Here is a 22505-nt window from a genome sequence, read left to right as displayed (position 1 = left end):
TAATGTGGGATAGAGCTAAGTAAACAGGCATTTATGATACAATGTGATGCATAAGTACAAGTTAGGATCATTTGGGAACACCCAGCATTGGCACTTAGTCTGGATTAAGTGGGATAAAAGGATGATTTCCAAAGGAAGCAACATCTAAATTGAACCCCATGATGGGAGGAGATGGAGTGAGAATAGAGGAAACTGTACATGCTAAGCCCTAGAGGCTAGAAATAGCATGGTATGTTTGGGAACTCCAAGAAGTTCAGTATGACAGATTTGTTGAGCCAGTAAACAAAAACTGGCAACTCATTACTCTGGACTTCTCGTTACATGAGAAAAACTAACCTTTTATTTGTAAAGCCACTCTAGTAAGGTTTTCTGTTACCTGAACAAATCTTTAACCAGCACAGCAAGACAATAGTATATTTAAGCAGCCCGTGTCTAGAAAGAATTTTAAGAGGCCAGGTGTAGTGGTTCACACCTGTAATCCCAGGCTGAGGTGGGCAGATCACCTGAGGTCAAGAGTTCGAGACCTGCCTGACCAACATGGAGAAACCCCATCTCTACTAAAACTACAAAATTAGCCAGGCGTGGTGGCGCATGCCTGTAATCCCAGCTACTTGGGAGGCTGAGGCAGGAGAATGGCTTGAACCCAGGAGGCGGAGGTTGCAGTGAGCCAAGATCACGCCGTTGCACTCCAGCCTGGGCAACAAGAGTGAAACTCCATCTCAAAAAAAAAAAAAATTTTTTTTTAGAAATAGCAAGGCATAGTGGTGTGCCTGTAGTCCTAGCTACTAGGGAGGCTAAGGCAGTAGGATCGCTCGAGCTCAGGAGTTGAAGGCTGCAGTGAGCTATGATCACACCACTTCACTCCAGCCTGAGTAACAGAGTGAGACTCTGTCTCTAAAAATAAATAAATGGCCTTTGGGAGGCCTAAGTGGGTGGATCACCTGAGGTCAGGAGTTTGAGACCAGCCTGGCCAACATGGTGAAACCCTGTCTCTACGAAAAATACAAAAATTAGCTGGGCATGGTGGTGCATGTCTGTAATCCCAGCTACTTGGGAGGCTCAGACATGAGATCGCTTGAACCTGGGAGGTGGATGCTGCAGTGAGCTGAGATAGTACCACTGCACTCCAGCCTGGGCAACAGAGTGAGACTCTGTCTCCAAAAAATGAATGAATGAAAAGATAAATTGAAACAAAAGGGTGGATCACATAACTTAGGGACTAAAGAAATGAAAATTCTAAAATGGAAATAACTAGCTTTCAGGGATAGACCAGAAACAGAGGGCTTGCAAAGGAATCCAAAAAAGGACAGAGAGATAAGATAAATCAGAAAAGTGATGTCGCAGAATGTCCACGTTTCAAGAAGGAAGATATGATCAACAGTGTCACATGTTCCCAAATTAAGACAAAGACTGAAGAGTCCATTTAGTCCTGGGCAACATAATGAGACTCATCTCTGCTAAAAATTGTTAAAAATTAGCTGAGCGTGGTGGTGTGCCTATAGTCCAAGCTAATTGGTAGGCTGAGGTAGGAAGATCACTTGAGTGCAAGAGTTTGCAAAGAACTTTTTTCAGAAAGAGAGAAGAGGGAGCATCTGTTAGAGGGGACTTTATCATGCTCTTAACATGGTAATAGTTGATTAAAAAAAGTTTCCACATGTTTGATAACCTTATATTATTGTTTGAGACCAACAGCAGTGTAAAAGATTTGTTCAATGTCACATATAAATGAAAATACTTGTTAATTTCATGTTTTATGAGTTTTCAAGGGACCCAGTCTTAGTAAAACACTGCTAGGAACATTGTTTTTCTCTAAAACCTGAAGGTATTTTTCCCCTCCCCTCCCCCATCCTCTCCCCTTCCCTCCCCCATGCTCTCCCCTTCCCTCCCCCACCCCCTCCCCTCCCCATCCTCTCCCCTTCCCTCCCCCACCCCTCCCCTCCACTCCCCCTCCATTCCCCCTTCCCTCCCCCCTCCACTCCCCTCCCCATCCTCTCCCCCTCCCCCACCCCCTCCACTCCCCCTGCGTTCCCCCTTCCCTCCCGCTCCATTCCCCCTTCCCTCCCCCTCTTCCCTCCCCCTCCACTCCCCTCCCCCCCTTCCCCCCTCCTCCTCCCCTCCCCTTCCCAAGACAGGATCTGCCTGTGTTGCCTAGGCTGCTCTCAAACTCCTGGTCTCAAGCCATCCTTATGCCTCAGCCTGCTGGGATTACAGGCATGAGCCACCATACCTGAAGTTTAAGATACTGTTTGTCTTATTTTCTGTTAGGTTAGATTTTATGCACATAAGAACTAGGTATTGAGATAATGATGCTTCTTTGCCAACAATGAAGAGTAGTAAGGATGTTAATTTTTCAATACAATGGAATAATTTTGCTTGCTTGTTTGTTCGTTCATTTGTTTGTTTGTTTGAGACAGGGTCTTGTTATGTTGCCCAGACTGGTCTTGAACTCCTGGGTTGATGCAATCCTCCTGTCTGAGTCTCTCAAGTAGCTAGGATTACAGGTGTGTGCCACCTCACTCAGCACAACTCAGTTCTTTTGGTGGAACTCTTTTAAAAATGTCATTAAGGTCTCAGCTTTCCTGAACCTTTAAAAGGAAGTATTACTTTATTTATTTTTTTATTTATTTTGAGACGGAGTTTCGCTCTTGTTGCCCAGGCTGGAGTGCAATGGTGCCATCTTGGCTCACCACAACCTCCACCTTCCAGGTTCAAGCGATTCTCCTTCCTCAGCCTCCCAAGTAGCTGAGACTACAGGCGCCCGCCACCACGCCTGGCTAATTTCTTATATTTTTATTAGCGACAGAGTTTCACCATGTTGACCAGGCTGGTCTCAAACTCCTGACCTCAGGGGATCCACCCGCTGCAGCCTCCAAAAGTGCTGGGATTACAGGCCTGAGCCACCTCGCCTGGCGGGGATTACCAATTTTGAAAATGTGGTAATAATGATGTGGTTATTTAAAAATAATTATAGTTAATATCATAATGGTATGGTTATTTTCAAAGAGGTAATAATGGTATTATGGCAATTTTATCTTTTAGAGATACACACTGAAGTATTTATGGATGAAATAATGATATCTAGAATTTGCTTTAAAATGATCCATTGGAGAAGAAAAAAGGTCTCTTGTTCATTTATTTATAATTGTTTAAGTGAGGTGATGAGGCCATGAGGTTTTATTGTACTAGTCTGTCCTTTTGTTTTTTTTTTTTTAATGGTTTAGTGTCACCGTTTTGCTGGGTAGAAGTTTTTCTATTTGTAGTTCAAGAAGTTCAGTGTGGAATGAGTGGTTTAATAATCTATATAGGATTGCCAGAAACACGTTCATTGTTACCTTTTTCTTTAATTACCAGTTTGCAAATGTTCACATAGAGAAAACAGTTCCTTTAGAAGTCTTCAGACTTCTAAACTTGTTTTTTATTGCTTATGTTTGCTGGTGTTCCATTTGATTGTACTTAAAAATCACCAACATTTTATTCAGATACTCTAGTTTGCTTATTGATCATTTTTAGCAATTGGCTGGCTAGCCCTCAAATAAGGTGTCAGAATTTTTCTTTAAGTAAGACATGATCACCATCTGCTGGTGAATAGTGATAACTTTGGCTTGGGTATTGCTTTATGATATATAAAGTACATTCATATACATTTTCTAACTTATTGAAATAACTAGAAACTATAATGAGCTCATTTCGTTCTGCTTTATGACAAAATCTCAGGAAACTATAAGGTGACATAGTATGCTACTCATCTAGGTGCCTCTGCTTGTCAAATGAATGTTAACTGAAAAAAGGTATGAGCTGATCACTTATTAGCAAGGAGTAAAGACAAAATATAAATTTCACAGAGAAATGGAGTTCTTACAGTATAAGTTTATAGTTCTGCAGACTTTTCTATAAAAGAAACATCTAACTGATGTTGTAACACCTAAAATTATGGTTTTGAATCATAAAGGAATCTTCTAATATGCTGTTGAAGGTTTTTTCCCCGTTTTTGTTTGTTTGTTTTTAGTGATACAGGGTCTCACTTTGGCACCCAGGCTGAAGTGCAGTTGGTGCAATCGCTCACTACAGCCTTGAAGTCCTGGGCTCCAGCAGTCCTCCTCCCTCGGCAACCCAAGTAGCTAAGGAGGACTACAAGCACATGCTACCATGCCCAGCGTCTTTTTTGAGTGTTAATCCCAGCACTTTGGAAGGCTGAGCCCAGAGGATCACTTGAGCCCAGGAGATCAAGACTAGCCTGGGCAATAGTAAGGAAACCTGGACTCTGCAGAAAAATTTAAAAATTAGTCAAGCATGGTGGGACATGCCTGTGGTCCCAGTTACATGAGAAAGCTGAGTAGGAGGATTGCTTGAGCCTAGGAGTTTGAGGCTGCAGTCAGTGAGCCCCGATCGTGCCACTGCACTTCAGCCTAGGCAACAGAGCAAGACTCTGTGTTTAAACAAACAAACAACCAAACAAACAGGGTCTCACTATTTCCCAGGCTGATGTTAAACTTCTGGCTTCCAGCTATCCTCCTTCCTCAGCCTCCCAAAGCATTGGGATTACAGGTGTGAACCACTGGACCTGGCCCTGCTCAAGTTTTAAATACCTATGGAATATACATGATGAGCATAGAAGCCTGGCGTTTTATAGAGGTCTGATACTAGAATATGCCTGTATAAGTATTTCTTTAATTAAACATATGGACTTGGTTATTTACTCCTATATACAGATGTCCATGGGAGCATTCTCCTTTCCCTTTCCTCCCCTTAAAAGGGAGAGAAAAGCGGGGAAAAGACAACAATGAGCCCTCTTCAGTTAGTGATATCACCTGTTCGCTCCCACAGTGCTCTGAACAACCCAGAGTCATCTTTGCCATCTTTTTCATCTCTTCTGTATCACTTCCTGCATATTAATATATTCATTCAGATAATTTCTCTTTCACACCTACAGGGAACTCTCTTCAGTTTGTGTTTTGGGGTTTTTTTTTTTTTTTTTTTTTGAGATGGAGTCTCGCTGTTGGCCCCCAGGCTGGAATGCAAAGGTGCAATCTCGGCTCACTGCAACCTCTGCCTCCCGGGTTCAAGAGATTCTCCTGTCTCAGCCTCCTGAGTAGCTGGGATTACAGGTGCCCACGACCATGCCCAGCTAGTTTTTTTGTATTTTTAGTAGAAACAGGGTTTCACGGCCGGGCGCAGTGGCTCACGCCTGTAATCCCAGCACTTTGGGAGGCTGAGTTGGGCAGATCATGAGGTCAGGATTTGAGACCAGCCTGGCCAACATAGTGAAACCTCATCTGTACTAAAAATACAAAAAATTATACTGGCATGGTGGCGGGCGCCTGTAATCCTAGCTACTCGGGAGGCTGAGGCAGGAGAATCACTGGAACCCGGGAAGCAGAGGTTGCAGCAAGCCGAGGTCATGCCGTTGCACACCAGCCTGGGGTGACAGTGCAAGAGTCCGTCTCAAAAAAAAAAAAGAAAAAAAAGAAAGAAACAGGATTTCACCATGTTGGCCAGGCTGGTCTTGAACTCCTGACCTCAGGTGATCTGCCTGCCTCTGCCTTCCAAAGTACTGGGATTACAGGCGTGAGCCACTGCAGCATCTGGCCTAGGAACTCTCTTTTCTTTATTTTATTTATTTATTTATTTATTTATTTATTTATTTATTTATTTTTTGAGACAGAGTCTCGCTCTGTGGCCAGGCTGGAGTGCAGTGATGCAATCTCAGCTTACTGCAACCTCCACCTCCTGGGTTCAAGCGATTCTCCTGCCTCAGCCTCCCGGGTAGCTGGGACTACAGGTGCACACCACCATGCCTGGCTAATTTTTGTATTTTTTAGCTGGTCTCGAACTCCTGACCTCGTGATCTGCCTGCCCTGGCCTCCCAAAGTGCTGGGATTACAGGCGTGAGCTACCATGCCCAACCTGGAACTCTCTTTTCTAGCTGTCTGCAGAAATATTTTACATTGCTTACTCCCCCTCTCCCTGTTGCTTTCATTCTCTTTTTATTTTCTTGTCCCTGTTCCAGTTCATCAAATAATTGAGTGTCTACCATTAAGTAGGAACTGTGCTTGGTGCTGGGAATACAGTGATGAAAAAGGCAGGTGGCTGTGCTTATGGAGCTTACATCTAAGGGTGAGAGAGAAAGAAGAAGAGATAGAAGATAGATAATTAGGAATTGAGACTTAAAGATAATTAGGACTAAAGAAGTTAAAGAGCTTACCTTTATTTTCTTTCTCTTTTCCTTTCCTGGTTTTACTTAGTTCATGTGTTCTGTATTTTTGTTGTTGTTGTCGATATTACACTGATAAGAACCGATACTACACTTGATCTTGGCCAGAAATCTAAGCAATTGTTTTCTCTTAATTATCAGCATTTGGGATAAATTTAAAACACTTTTTTAGCCAGTGTACTTGCCTTTTCTGCTTTAAATATTAAAATTACAAGATAATTTTTCCTATTCTAGTGAACATTATTGATAAAATTAGTTTTTGAGGGGTAACTGGGCAGTTTACAGCTTTGTGTGGGTTTCAGTGGGATAGAGCCGCTTTGTAGGTTGGACATTGTCTACGATAGCATATTACATTTTGAGTAACAACACTTGCTTTTGAATTTTTAAAAATTATCACACCACTAAAGAGAAAAGTATAATTTAATTTTAAATTAATTTTTCTCTAGCAAGAGACATTAAATATAAAGGAATAAGATTTTGACAGGTAAGGTTAAGTTAGATTTAGAGGACCAGATTTAGATTTTTTTCCTCCAAGAACGAGTGTTTGCCCCCATTGAGCATATATACTATAGCAGACTCTGCTTTTTGTATTTAAAATTTTCCGAAATCAGTTTGGAAGTGGAATGGCTGCTTCAAAAATTTTGACTGTAAGAATAGATTGGGAAATAGTGTGGTGGTTGTGCAGTGCTGGGCATGTAATTGGCGCCACTGATTGTACACTAAAAAAAAAAAGATTAAAATGGCAAATTTCACAGTAAATATATTTTACCACCGTTAAATAAATAATGTAATACACTAAAAGCCATTGGATGGTACACTTCAAGTGGATGAGTTATATGGTATGTGCATTACATCTCAATAATGCTGTTTTTTAAGAAAGGAAGAATGGATTGGAAGAAGTATTAATAATTTTTCTGTTTCCACAGTAACTATTTGACAGGGTTATGTTTTAGAAATGGATAATGCCTCAAGGTGCATAGACAGGAACAACCCAATATCAAAAACCAGATACAAAGCTGCGCAGAAAGTGGTTTGATTCATAAGTTAGGTCTTGTGAACTATTCCTTCATCCATTTGATACTTTGAGAAACATCGGAAAGAGCCCTGGAATGGAAGGCTAGATGTCTACGTTCTTCTTGGCCTTTTTTTTTTTTTCCATCTTGGGCAACTCTTGTCACATCTCAGGTCTAAGTTTTCCAGTCTGAAAAGAGTGTGAATTAGATCATTGCTTCCAGTTCCAAAATTCTAAGATGGTATTATCAATTGTTGCCTTGTTATAAGGCAAATAAATAAATACCTCAATACCTAGACATAGACATTGAATATTAGAGCTGGAGGACTTTGGATCATCTCGTGTAATTCCTTCAATTATGAATGACAAATTCAATGTTTGCACCCCTCTCTCCTGACTTTCTAGTGCTTTTTGTAATATACATATAACATAGTTTTTAGTAATATAGTAGTTGTTATATTAAGTGCAGGTTTTTAAGTGATATGTGACCTCTGAAATGATGAAAAGTATGAGAAACAGGCCAGGCGTGGTAGCTTACATGTGTAATCCCAGCACTATGGGAGGCCAAGATGGGCAGATCGCTTGAGCCCCGGAGTTTGAGACCAGCCTGGCCAACATAGTGGGACCCTGTCTGTACAAAACAAAATTAGAAAATTTAGCCACATATGGTGGTGCCTACTTATAATCTCAACTACTCAGGAGGCTGAGGTAGAAGGATCAGTTGAGTCCAGGAGATCGAGGCTGCGGTGAGCCATGATGTGCCACTGCACTCCAGCCTGAGTGATGTGAGACCCTGTCTCAAAAAAAAAAAAAAAGTGTCAGAAACAAAATGTACAAATACATTTATTTGACTTGAGTATTAAATGTCTGTGTGTACATATTGCCTTTCTGAAATATGGATGTGATTAAACTAAAAGTCATGATTTCTGCTTTTCAGAATGAATAAACTCATAGGGATCATCATACAGGACACATAAAGCAGTCACTTCTTTGGATTAAGATTGGCAAAGGTGCTTCTTAGAAAATGTTTTAACATTTTAGAAAAGTTCTAAATTTTTGCAATTTTCCTTCAGGGTACTTTCCTACATCTCTGCACCACAGCCTTAGTCCAAGCCATCATTATCTGATCTGAAGTATTGCGATGTCTTCCTAAATAGTCATATTTATACCCTCTCCAATTTGTTCCTCACAGTGCAGCCAAAGTAATCTCTATCCTATGGACATTTTTAAATTATGGAAAATGTGAAATATATAAAAGTAGTAAGTTATATAATGGACTTTCATGTGCCCGTCACTCAGCGTTAGTACAATTTTGTTTCTTCAGTAACTCCATCTACCTCTGCTTCCTGCCCCCTAGATTATTTCAAACAGATCCTGGATTTAAAAGAGTGATCTTTTAAAAACTTAAATCTTGAAACTTTCCTGCATTCCTCCTGTGGGGTCTCATTACCCTTAGAATAAAATCTAAACTCTTTACATAGCTCGAAGACTTGGCCTTTGCTCCCTTCTGTAGCAGCATCTTGTATCATTTTCTAGCCACATTGGAGGAAGCTGTTGGCCTCCTCAGGACTTTCATACATGCATTTCCTTTTGCCTGGCATGCTCCCTTCTTCCTTGGCTTAGTTGGCTGTTTCTTATCTTTACGGTGTCATCTTTATTAAAGAGGCATTTCCTGATGGTTTTAACCATGTGTCACATGTTTCCCTTTCAATGGCAAAAATGTTGACAAGTGGTGCATCTAGGTGAAGAATGTACTAGTCTTTGAACTTTTCACTAGATTTGAAATTACTGGGGAGAGAAATTAGTTTGGGGGAAAAAATCCGTTCTTCCCCCTTAAGTACTGTCACGTCATTCTTTCTTTTTAAATTTGTTTTGACTCTTTCTGTCCCTTTCTTTCTTCCCCCCTTATTCCTCTCTATGATCGTTAAATTGAGTTAGAAAGAATAGAAAGAGGGGAAATGGGGTCATCTGATTGGAGCTGGAGACATCTGATACTAGAAGCCATTGCCTCAAGTACTACAAATTCCCTCTACCAGGATAGTGGTTATATAAGTATAAGCAGAGTATCCCTTTAAAGACTGACTGCTGTGTGGGTTACTCACTTCATCTTATAGAGGCCTTGTCTCTTCATAAGGAATCCTTCTTCAGGAAAGGTGATTTCACAGGGTGCTGCAGTTTTACAGGGTTTCATTTCTCTTAATACTGTTCTTCTTTCTGGATTGCTGGTCTTATCACCACCTCAAGCCATACTGATATTTGTAGTATGCTGATTACTTTCTTGGTAGCAGATAAAATTTTCTAGTTTTTGGTTCTGAAATAATCTGAGCCATGTTTGGTGTGTTTCTTTATGTATGTGGGAACAACAGTATGATTCTCAATGGAACTCAGAAAACTAAATTGGAACAGCAGATACCCCTTGGTTTATCTGCCTGTATAACAGTTATTCTTGGATTTATTTTTTTCCACAATGGTAATGAGGTGAGCATATACTTAGCTGGAATCTCTGTGCTATACTTTTGTTTTGTTTTGTTTTGTTTTTTGAGACGGAGTCTCACTCTGTCACCTAGGCTGGAGTGCAGTGGCACGATCTGGGCTCACTGCATCCTCCGCCTCCCAGGTTCAAGCAATTCTCAGCCTCCCGAGTAGCTGGGACTACAGGTGCACGCCACCACACCTGGCTAATTTTTTGTATTTTTAGTAGAGATGGGGTTTTACCGTGTTAGCCAGGGTGGTCTCGATCTCCTGACCTCGTGATCCACCCGCCTTGGCCTCCCAAAGTGCTGGGATTACAGGCATGAGCCACCACACCCAGCCTCTCTGTACTATACCTTTTTAGATGATCGTCTAAGTTACAGTTCATAGTCTTGAGCTGTTTCTTTGCTTTTCAGAAAACTAGGATGATTGATTAAATGAACTCTTTGAAGATAAGGTATATGAATACATGACAGTGATTTCAAGGATCAAGTGGCCTGTGGGATCAGTCTCATTATGCTAAAACTGCTCCCCCAAGAGAGTTTCTAAAAACTGGGCAGTAAGTAAAAGCTTATTGTAAGCTTGTCTTTGAATCACTGTGTCTGAAATAAGTGTTCTTTTATCAATGGCCTAGATAAAGTGTCAACTGTTTCCATAACTGTATCTCTGCTTATAAGCTTAAACTAAATTTAAGTAGAAGACTTTATTGAAGAATAAGAATTAATGTGTTTAGCCGTTATGAGGTGCTGTACATTTCTACCATTCAAAAAAGTAAAATTATAAGTAACACAATAGAATTGCAGGAGCAGTGACATTTTTAAGACATGGTGCTAGAAAGATGCTTAGAAAAATGTCAAAATATAAAACATCTTTGAGTAATTGGATCAGTAATGTAGTCTGGGATTCCACCACTTTTCTGCTACTTCATACCTACATCATGTTGGCAGCCCTTCATGAATTCACATAGCCCCTGACTGTTTCTTTCTCCTTCAGAGTCTTTCACCTCCTGAGGCCCTGTGAAAGAAGGGGGTTTGTTAAAGGTTATTTTATGAAATTTATCATGTGAAAAGGTAGAGGATATTTCAGTTCAATTAGGACAAAAACTATTTTTTGGATTGACTTGAAGTGGCTAATCAGTAAATCTTTAGAAAGAAGTTAATTATCTTCTGGAAATGAAACTGTTTTAGAAATCTTGCAGGTGATAAATGAATTTAGAGCTTGTCAGTGTTTTAGAAAATGATCATGTATTTAAAAAATATGATTGATGGCTGGGCACGGTGGCTCACACCTGTAATCCCAGTATTTTGGGAGGCCGAGGTGTGGTGGCACGTGCCTGTAGTCCCAGCTCCTTGGGAGGCTGAGGCAGGAGAATCATTTGAACCCAGGAGGTGGAGGTTCTAGTGAGTTGAGATCGCGCCACTGCACTCCAGCCTGGGCGACAGAGCGAGACTCCATCTCAAAAAAATATATATATGATTGATACTTTACAGCTGTCCAAAGCCATAGCAACTTACTACGTGTTTATTAAAATTTAAGATAATTTAAAAATAAATAAAATTAAGAATTGAGTTCCTTAGTTTCATTAGCCACATTTCAGCTTCTCAGTAGACACATGTGGCTAATGGCTACTGCACTGAAAAGTGTAGATATAGAACATTTCGATCATCCTGGAGCAATCTATTTAATAGTGCCGTTTTAAAGAATAAAAAGTATGCTGATTTTAATGTTTAATAAACTATAATGTTGATTAATTTTCCTGTAGCCTGTTTCTTATCAGTTGACAGATTATACTAGTGCACTTAAAGATTATCAGCTTGTCAGTTCTATTTGTAACAAAATATTAATTCAGTTGGGTTATAAATTTTAATTTTAAGCATGCTGGGTCTACACTATGCAGTGCTATCCAGTACAGTAGCCACTAGCCACATGTGGCTCTTGAGCACTTGAAATGTAGCTAGTTTGAATTGAGATGTGCTGTCAATGTGAAATGCACAATGTATTTTAAATAGTCTGAAAAGTAAAATCTTTTACTTAGCACAAAAGAAAGTAATACTTTAAAAATAGTGATTGGCCGGGCGCGGTGGCTCAACACCTGTAATCCCAGCACTTTGGGAGGCCGAGGCGGGAGATCATGAGGTCAGGAGTTCGAGACCAGCCTGACGAACATGGCGAAACCCCGTCTTTACTAAAAATATAAAAATCAGCCAGGCATGGTGGTGCACGCCTGTAATCCCAGCTACTGGGGAGGCTGAGGCAGGAGAATCGCTTGAACCCGGGAGGCGGAGGTTGCAGTGAGCCAAGATCACACCACTGCACTCCAGTCTGGGTGACAGAACGAGACTCTGTCTCAAAAAAAAAAAAAAAAAAAGCTGATAATATGTTGATATAATTTTGGATAAAGGGCATTAAATAAAATATATTATTAAAATTAATTTTAACCTCTTTTTACTTTTTATAATATTTTACTAGAAAATTTGAAATTATGTGACTCACCTTACATTTCTATTGCACAGTGCTGACTGTAGAAGAGCCAGTACTCTTTTAAATCAAGTAATACATAATCTATTTGTACATGCCTAAATCAACAATGAGTAGATTTCTAAAGTGGGATGAAAACATTTATTCACTTTTATTTTTGTCTTGTATTGGCTTTTAAAAAATAGTACCAGTTGTATCAAAATCTTCCATGATTCTGTGTAGCATAGAACACTGGTGGGGAACGTGAGTAAAACACTGGTGCAAAGGTTTTAGCCAACTGCTTAATGAGTGATACAGACAGTATGAATACAGTGGGTATTCCAGGGACAAAGAGGTTGCTGGTACTAGAAATCTATCACGGAGATTTTCGGGACTTGTATTGCCTAGACATTGAAAGATAAATATGATTCAAGTGGGCAGAAAACAATAAATAACTCTTTAATAAAGCCCACATAGGTAATGGGCTGAGCATGCTTAGTGGACCATTAACTGGCAAAATGATTCGAATCAAGGATTTCAGTGCAGGAAGTAAGAGAGAAGAATTGCAGAGTTAGTATGAGACTGAATATTGGGACTCTGAGGCTAGGGTAAGAAATCTGGCTGGGTTTATGTAGGTATTTAGGAGCCATAAAAAATACTTACCAACTGGGAAGTGATATGAAAGCAGTCTTTTTGGAAGATTGGTTTGATTGCAGGAGACTATCCATAGCTGTTTTTCTGATGCGAGAAGGTATAGTCATGTCCTAGGGAAAGGAGGAAATAGGAGGCAGGTTTAAGATGTGGGAAGGGGGAACATCAATACTTCTGTGTTTGTGGAAAAGGAGAAATTGAAGAAAGTGACCTTGGTTTTAAAACAGAAGAGAAATAAAAGTATTTTATATTTATACAACGCTATACAGTTTCAAAATTCCATGAGATAGCCAACACAGCCTTTTTTAATGGAGAAATTGAGCTTCATTGTTTAAAGGACTCAACCAGAACCATTGTCTCCTTATATAGGTGGGGCAGCTGAGAATCCAGCCCAGATCTTTTATCACTGCACAACCAGTAAATCACTAAGTTTTGATAATTTTGTTTCCTAAACATTTCTCAGATCTGTCCACTTCTCTCTGTACCACCTCTACCTTAGTTTAGGCTACTCCTATCTTCTGGATTGAGGTTTTCCTGAATTTATATCTAGCTTCGGCCCTGCACCCCACCTCCTAAAACAAAAAAGCAAATAAAAACTTCTTTTGTTAATATTTAAAAATCTGTCTTCCTCCAATTCAGTCATTAAGGTCTTCTAAAATGCAACAGACTCTCCTGCTTAAACTTTTACATAAAATCTAAACTTCTGAGCCTGGCCTCATTAGGCTGTAATTATCTATGTCCATTCCTCCAGTTCCATGTTCTTTTTGGTTTTTTAGCTATTTGCATCTGTTGTTTTTGTGCAAGCAATGCCCTTTCCCTCCTTTTCTCCATTCCACCCTTAACCCACCATACTTCACATCTTAGTAGATTTGTCTATTTACTTGTCTTTGAACACTGTTCCCCACTCCCACCCCCAACCCACCACTCTACCTGCTATGAAGATTCACTCAAGTAGGCTCATTAAAGACAGAAGGACTGTTTCTTTCTTACTAGTATTTGACCCACTGAAAGTAGTTGAATGGGTGAATGTTTTTATATTTCAAAGTGTTGTTTCAAATTCAGAAGGAGCTTTAGTAGAGAATGAAAGAATGACTGAAAAATATTAGGTCATCATTTCCCAACCTGTCCCTCAGAGTGTTTGTATCCTACAAGATAGTGGATCAAATATGTTAGAGAACGCTGCAGATTATGTACCTATTTTGGATATTCACAATGCACATAAGGGCGAATGATAAGACAATGGTCCTGTGGTTTAAAGATAAAAAAACAACTTTTTTTTTGATCCAGCATTTTGCCAATATATTTGAGTATGGGATCTTTTTAGGTAGTATACTGTAATTTCTCTTAGGTTACAAATATTTGATCATTTTAGGCCTGGTGCAGTGGCTCATGCCTGTAATCCCAGCATTTTGGGAGGCCAAGGTGGGCAGATCGCCTGAGATCAGGAGTTCCAGACAAGCCTGGCCAACGTGGTGAAACCCTGTCTCTACTAAAAATGCAAAAACTAGCCGGGAGTAGTGGTGGGCACCTGTAATTCCAGCTACTTGGGAGGCTGAGGCAGGAGAATTGCTTGAACCCAGGAGGCGGAGATTACAGTGAGCCAAGATTGTGCCACGGCACTTCAGCCTGGGCAAAAAGAGTGAGACACCGTTTCAAAAGAAAAAAGAAAAATGCTTATTTTGACAGCGGTATGTGTCCCTCTGGTCTAATTAATGTAATTAAATACAATCAGACCATGCCTAAATAATAGTTAGAGGAACTCTGATTGTTTACAGTCAAAGCAGAGAATCTGAGGGAAGATACGGCAGTCCTCAAATATTTGAAGGTTCCAACAGAAGAGGGATTAAAAGTACTGTCATTGAAACTAGAGAATAAGAGCCAGAATCAGGAGAGGAAGTTGTCAGAGGGCAGATTTTGACTGAGAGTAAGGGTAACTCTCTAGTAATTAGAACTATCCAGAAAACAGAACTAAGTGCTATGGAAGGTAAGTAATTTTTTTGTCCATGAAGCTTGTCAAGCAAAGATTCATAGAAATGCTACAGAGAAGTTTAACACATCAGACAAGGGATAGATTGGAAGAGTTTTCCAAAACAGTTTGGAAACTGTTAGTTTAATTTCTGTCGTATCTATCAACTTGGAATTCATACTTCTTGGTTCCTTTCTAATTCTATGAATGTATGTCTTTGAAATCTCAGTAAAGGAACCAAATATTTGTTATTGCAGATAAACAGAATACAAACTTTAGTTGTATAGTTAAGTGCTTTTACTTGATGGTTTTTTTTTTTTAAACAAACTATTTTTTTAAGAGCAATTTTAGGTTCACAGAAAAATAAAGCAGCAAGTACGGAGAGTTCCCATGTATCCCTGTCCCCATACTCATACAACTTCTCTACTATTGGCTCCCACAATAATGGTACATTTCTTATAATTGATGAACCTACATTGACATATAATTATCACCAAAGTTCATACTTTATATTAGGTTTTACTTTTATTTGATGGTGTTTTGAAAGAAAATGTGAATATTCTTGCTTGTCTTTGAGAAAGTGGTTTTTGGTCATTTCTTGCTGTAGTTTAGGCTTTTTTGATTCAGAGGTCTAAAAGTTAGCTAGTATCAACACTGTCTGTTTTGAGAAAGTATCCAGGGTTGGAGAAGATTTTTTTTTATTATCTTAAATGTTTAGAATTGTTTTATTTTGTTGGCTAACGATATTTTTTTCTTTCTTTTAAGTACCAAAAGAATTGGTGGAGCTCCATTTGAAGCTGATGAGGAAAATTGGCAAATCTGTTACTGCAGACAGATGGGAAAAATATTTGATCAAGGTAACTAGTATTTGTAAATTTCCTGCTCTATTACTGAAATATTACTCTAGCATAAATTGATATTATGTTTTATAATACACATAATTTTTAATTAGTTTACTAAAAGTAAGACTATGGCTCCAAAATCCACATGACTACAAGTATGTGATTCTCTTCTTTTGCTACTACTTTAGTAGCAGTCTTGAGTCCTGAAGTTAGATTTCAGAAGTGTTATATCTCTTTTGTGCCTAACACTGTGCTCAGGACTTTTCATGTCTTTTCTCATTTAATTCTTAAAATCACCCTGATCACATCAAGTAAGAAACTAATAAGGCTCAGGGATGTTGTCATTTTTGCTTTAGTTCACATAGTATGCATAGACTTATTTAGTGGTTCCCCTAGACTCTGTTATATAGAACAGAGGTCCCCAACCCCTGGGCCACAGACCAATAGTGGTCATCCCCATTCCTCTCCTTACCATGTGAGCTCTGCTTCCTGTGAGATCAGCTGCGGCATAGATTCTCATAGGAGTGCGAACCCTATCGTGAACTGCACATGCGAAGGATCTAGGTTGTGCACTCCTTATGAGAATCTACTGACTGATGATCCGTCACTATCTCCCATCACTTCCAGATGGGGCCATCTAGTTGATTCAAATGTAATGCATTTGAATCATCCCCAAACCATCTCCCTCCCACCCACCACCCCCAGTCTGTGGACAAATTATCTTCCGCAAAACTGGTCCCTGATGCCAGAAAGGTTGAGGACCACTGATGCAGAAACATGCCATCTTTTTCGTTCCTCAGACTTTTTGCATATATGGTATCTTCTGCCTGGAGTACCTTCCCACCAGTTTGTTTTCCTAGCCAACTTATTTGTCCTTTAGGTCTCAGCTCAAGTAGTACTGTCTCCTTGAGTCCTTCTCTCAGGAAGATGTTCCTTCATGGATTTATGTTTAACCCTATTTTAGAAATTGTCATATGGTTTTATATTGAATGTTCATTATGTACCAGGCGCTGTTTAGTGCTTCCTTTGCATTATCTCAACTTTAAAATACTGATTATCCTCATTTTACTCACAAGGAAATTGATTTTGAGAAACTAAATAGAGTAAGTTGTGTGGTCTCACATTGCTAAAAACGACAGAGCCAGCATTCAAATCCAGGACTTGGTGAATCCAGTACTTTAAAATATCACTGATGAAATGTTCCTCACATTTGTCTTTTGTGTATATTGTAAGTTTCTTGAAGGCTTCTTTTAATCTTTTTTTTTTTTTTTTAAAGACAGAGTCTCACTCTGTCACCCAGGCTAGAGTGCAGTGGTGCTGTCTCGGCTCACTGCAACGTCCGCCTCCTGGGTTCAAGCAATTCTCTTGCTTCAGCCTCCTGAGTAGCTGGGACTACAGGTGCGTGCCACCACGCCTGGCTAATTTTTTTTGTATTATTAGTAGAGACAGGGTTTCACCATATTGGCCAGGCTAGTCTCGAACTCCTGACCTCGGCCTCCCAAAGTGCTGGGATTACAGGCGTGAGCCACCGTTCCCAGCGGCTTCTTTTAATCTTATGCATCAGTATTAGATGGATCAATTAATCACTGAGACAATTTTAGTTTTCTTTCCCTTGACTGCCAGTAAGCTTAACTTTGTTATATTTATTTATTAGTTATAATCATTAGCTAGTTTTCTGATGGAATTTTTACCTTCCCTGTTACATGGCTCTTACAGCGCTCTCGTCTTTCTCCTTGTGGCATCATTGTACATATGTATTACTGAAAGCTGTTTCTTTTCCTTTTGAAGTAAATGGAATATAATTAATATAAAATTCTGTTTAAATCCAGAGCAAGTATCTGGCATCTGCTAGGCCTTGTTGCTTTGCTCATAGCAGACATTACCAACCTAAGCCTTTCCTGCTAAGCCTAGACTTAGCAGACTACATTATTACACAAATCAGTCAGCATTGGCATCTATTTGTCATCTATTGTTAGTAATTCCCTAAGACAGCTGAACTAAGACCTATAGAATGAGCAGAAATTTTGTTAGGAAATAACCAGTAGCTTAGCCCTACTGTAATAGAAAGTACCTTGAGAAAATGACAGTGAGTGGAGGCCTAACAGTCATGTGTTCAGGAGGTTACTGTGATAATCCAACTGAGCAATAAGGAGACCTGAATTAAGGTTTTGGCACTAGGGATGGAAAGGAGGGGGTGGATGTAAGAGCTATTTGGAAGGTAAAATCAACAACTATTGATAATTGATAGTGAGAGAGAAAGAGAGAGAGAGGTGTCTAGGAACTGAGCTTAACCAAGGGCATTCATTTGTTATTGTGCTGTATCTTGCGTTTGCTAACGTACATTCATCCGTAGTAGACAGGACCTCAAAAATCTAGGCGGATGACTTTTTACTTTCACAGCGGAATTACCCTTCTAAAAATAAGGAAACCCAGCTGGGCACAGTGGCTCACATGTGTAATCCTAGCACTTTGGGAGGCTGAGGCAGGTAGATTGCTTGAGCTCAGGAGTTCGAGACCAGCCTGGGCAACATGGCAAAATCCCATCTCTACAAGAAAAAAAGAAAAGAAAAGAAAAGAAAATAATACAAAAAATAGCTGGGTGTGGTGGTGCGTGCCTGTAGTACCAGCTATGCAAGAGGCTGAGGTGAAAATATTGCTTCAGTTAGCTGAGGAGGTTGAGGCTGCAGTGAGCCAAGATCGTGCCACTGCACTCCAGCCTGGGCGACAGAGTGAGACCCTGTCTCAAAAAAAAAAAAAAAAAAATCACCGAATGGAAATTTAAACTAGCAGTTCTGCTAGGACCTGTTAACTCTTGCTTTGTTGGATGGGCCTTGGCCTTATTCTTCACATTCCTTTTACTTGGCAAGTCATAAAGAAATTTCTCTGCCAGTGAACCTTTACGCTTCCATGAAATTCCCCTATTTTCTGTGGTTGTTAATGATTGATTAATGAGCAATTTCAGACACCTTGACCATGGATAATGAATACCACTATGCTAAATAACAATTTGCCTTCACATGCCTTCTCAAATTTAGTACCTGCACCTCTACTTCTACTGCCCTGCCTCTTTCCTGAAGACAGCCATGTGAAGACCTTTAAAACTAGTGGGATAACCAATTATTAATAAATTATCCCTTAAAAGAAATCGCACTTGATTTCTTTTAGCCTCAGAATAATTTCTAAGTAAATAGGAGTTTAAAAAAAAAAAGAAATACTGTAACATTGAATGTAGTAAGTGTTTCAAAGAAATGTTAAAAAATGAAAGCAAATACGAATCTTAGAATAAGCAGAAAGTATTTTGGGGGGCTCAGTACTTGAAATTTCGATGATGTCATTAAGTAGAAAATAACCTAATGTGACCAGGTGCGGTGGCTCACGCCTGTAATCCCAGCACTTTGGGAGGCCAGGGCTGGCGGATCACAAGGTCAGGAGATTGAGACCATCCTAACCAACGTGGTGAAACCCCGTCCCTACTGAAAATACAAAAAAAATTAGCTGGGCGTGGTGGCAAGCGCCCAGCTACTCCGGAGGCTGAGGCAGGAGAATCGCTTGAATCTGGGAGGCGGAAGTTGCAGGGAGGCGGAGGTTGCAGTGAGCCGAGATCGCGGTGAGCCGAGATTGCACCACTGCACTCCACCCTGGTGACAGAGCGAGACTCCGTTTCAGAAAAAAAAAAGAAGGAAAATAACCTAGTGTGTCTTTTCTGGGGTGTTTTTCTACCCCTCAACAGGAGATGACCATATTCATATGTACCCTGAAAGTAAAGTACCTAGTATTAGGTTTAGAAATCCCTTGAAAATGAATAAATTTGGCAATAGATGGCCTTGATCTAAACAGCAATTTCAGAAAGGCCCATTGTCATCTGTTAGCAAATCATAAAGGTCGCCTTTTGTCATTTGATAATTAGGTTGTATTTTGACAAGAACTAGATGTTCCTTTACTGTTGTATTTCTCAAAAGTAAATTAAGATTAATACTCTTAATTTTTATATGCATTGTTAGTATTTTGTGTTTTTTATTGAGATATAATTCACATAAGATAAAATTCACCATTTTGAAGTGTACAGTTCATTGGTTTTTAGTGTATTCACTATGTTGTGCAAACATAACCACTAATTCCAGAACTTTTCTAACATCTCAGTAAGAAGCCTTGTATCTGTTATCAATCAGTATCAATCACACCCACCTTTTCCCCTGTATCCTTCTGTATGGATTTGCCTACTCTGGACATTTCTTATAAATGGAATCATAAAATATGTGGTCTTTTGTATTTTCTTTCACTTAGTATTAGTATAATGATTTCCAGGTTTATGTACATTGTATCATGTATCATCTCATTCCTTTTTATTGCCAAATACTCATCCATTATATGGATAATAGCATCTTTTATGTATCCATCATCAGTTGATGGACATTTGCTTGTTTCCCACTTTGTTGTCTGTTAGGAATAATGCTGCTATGGACATTTGTGTACAAGTTTTTCTGTGAACATGTATTTTCACTTCTCTCCTGTATATAACTAGGAGTAGAATTGTTGGGTCATATGGTAATTCTGTGTTTAACTTTTTAAGGACCTGCCAAACTGTTTTCCATAGCGGCTGTACCATAGCAATTTATGTTGTATTCATAGCAATTTATGAGGTTTCCAGTTTCTTTATAACTTTTTAATAATAATGATAATAGATAACATTTGACAGCTTATTATAAATTCAGTGCTATGCTTTTTTCTTTTTTTAACATGCATCACCATTTAATTCTCACCACAACCTGGATCATAGAATGGTGAATTACTCCCAAAGTCACATAGACACCAGATGGTGAAGCAAGGATTGAACACAGGCTTGTCTGATAGAGCATGAATGCTTAATGCTTTATATATTGCAAAGGATTTTCTTTTTCTTTTTGAGATGGAGTCTTGCTTTTTCGCCAGGCTGGAGTGAGTGCAGTGGCACAATCTCAGCTCACTGCAACCTCCGCCTCCTGGATTTAAGCGATTCTCCTGCCTCAGCCTCCTGAGTAGTTGGGATTACAGGCACACGCCACCACGCCTGGCTAATTTTTGTATTTTTAGTAAAGACGGGGTTTCACCATGTTGGGCAGGATGGTCTCGAGAGATCTCTTGACCTCGTGATCTGCCCGCCTTGGCCTCCCAAAATGCTGGGATTACAGGTGTGAGCCGCTACACCCGGCCTTAGCATTTTCATAAAACTTTTACAATGCCAAGTTAAAATTTTTTATTTTTTGTAGAGGTGGCATCTCACCACATTGCCCAGGCTGATCTCAAACTCCTGGGCTCAAGTGATCCTCCTGCCTTGGCCTCCCAAAGTGTTGGGATTACAGGTGTGAGCCACTGCACCTGGTTTGTGGTATTTTAAAAATATCTTTTGACTGTTGCCTATAGTATAAAATACTTATTTGTTGAACTATGACAGCTTGCAAAATACAGTGGATACACTGTTTCATATCATATAGAAAAATTCACTGAAAATAGATCAACAACCTAAATATAAGGGCTAAATCATGAAACTCTTAGAAAAAAATAAAGGGAAATCTTCATGACCTTGGATCTGGCAATGGATTCTTAGATAGAAAACCAGAAGACTGAGCAACAACATAAAAAATAGATTAGTTAGACTTTGTCAAATTTTAAAACATTTGTACATCAAAGGACATTATGAAGAAAGTGAAAAGACAGCCTACAGAATGGAAGAAGTTATATTGCAAATTGCACGTATTGCAAATCATATAACTGATAAGCATTTAATATTTGGAATACGTATAAGGAGCTCCCAAAACTCAACAACATAAAGACAACCCAAATGGCAAAATTTTTAATAGACATTTCTTCAAAGAAGATACACAAAGATCAAAAAGCATATGAGAAGAAGTTCATCATCATTTGTCCTTGGGGAAATGTGATTCAAAACCGTAAAATACCACTTTATACCTAACAGGATGGCTATTTTTTTAAAAAAGGAAAGTGAGTGTGGTGAATTTGTGGAGAAATTGGAACTCTCCTAAATTCTTCGTGAGAGTGTAATATGGTACAGCTGCTATGGAAGGGAGTTTGGCAGTTCCTCATAAAGCTCATCAGAATTGCCATATGACCTAGCAATTCCACTTCTACATATATAATTACTCCAGAGCAGGGACTCAAGCAGATCTTTGTATGCCAGTGTTTATTGCAGCATTATTCACTGTAGCCAAAAGGTAGAAACAACCTGTGTTCATCAACAGATGGATGGATTTTGTATTGAAAAGAAATCTTATGTATAATAAAAAAGAAAGATGAATTGGACTTTTTTCAGAAGTCTTGTGGTTTTACTGGATATCCGCTTAAAAATGGAATATGTGAAAGTTCTTTTGTGAGTGGTAAAACCATGTAGACTTGTTATTGCTTTCCTAAGATACATGTACAATCTGAATCTACCTTTTTTTTTTTTTTTCTTCTGAGACTGGATCTCCCTCTGTCGCCCAGTCTAGAGTGCAGTGGCGCAGTCACAGCTCACTGCAGCCTTGATCCCCTGGGCTGAGTGATCCTTCCACTTACTTCAGCCTCCCCAGTAGCCAGAACTACAGACTCACGCTACCACACCTGGCTAATTTTTTAATTTTTAATTTTAGAGACAGTGTCTCACTATGTTGTCCAGGCTGATCTTGAACTCCTGAGCTCAAGTAATCTCCCAGCCTTCCAGAGTGCTGATATTACAAGCATGAGCCACCACGCTTAGCCTGAATCTGACTTCTCTTGAATATCCTCTGCCACAGCGTAGCTCAAGCTTCATTACCTTTCCTTTGAATTATTACAACTGGCTTTAGTTGTTCTCCTTGACATTAGAATCTGTGCTCCTATCTGTCCTGCAGTGCCAACAGGACTCTTTTCTTTTTTCTTTTT

At 39.5% G+C, this 22505-nt stretch overlaps 1 protein-coding gene across 2 annotated transcripts in view; it reads left to right on the top strand.

The window, feature by feature from the left end:
* Positions 1 to 22505, top strand: part of RSF1 (remodeling and spacing factor 1) — a 160925-nt gene that overhangs the window by 40607 nt on the left and 97813 nt on the right. For both annotated transcript variants that reach the window (XM_008960238.4, XM_003808137.5), the window contains exon 2: positions 15535 to 15626. In XM_008960238.4, the coding sequence (XP_008958486.1) occupies positions 15535 to 15626 (92 nt within the window). The remainder of the gene's footprint in view (positions 1 to 15534; positions 15627 to 22505) is intronic.

The sequence above is a fragment of the Pan paniscus genome, chromosome 9 (assembly GCF_029289425.2).
Source record: "Pan paniscus chromosome 9, NHGRI_mPanPan1-v2.0_pri, whole genome shotgun sequence".
NCBI classification, from domain to species: Eukaryota; Metazoa; Chordata; class Mammalia; order Primates; family Hominidae; genus Pan; species Pan paniscus.
The sequence above is the reverse complement of the archived record's forward strand: the minus strand, read 5'-3'. Positions and strand labels throughout refer to the sequence as shown.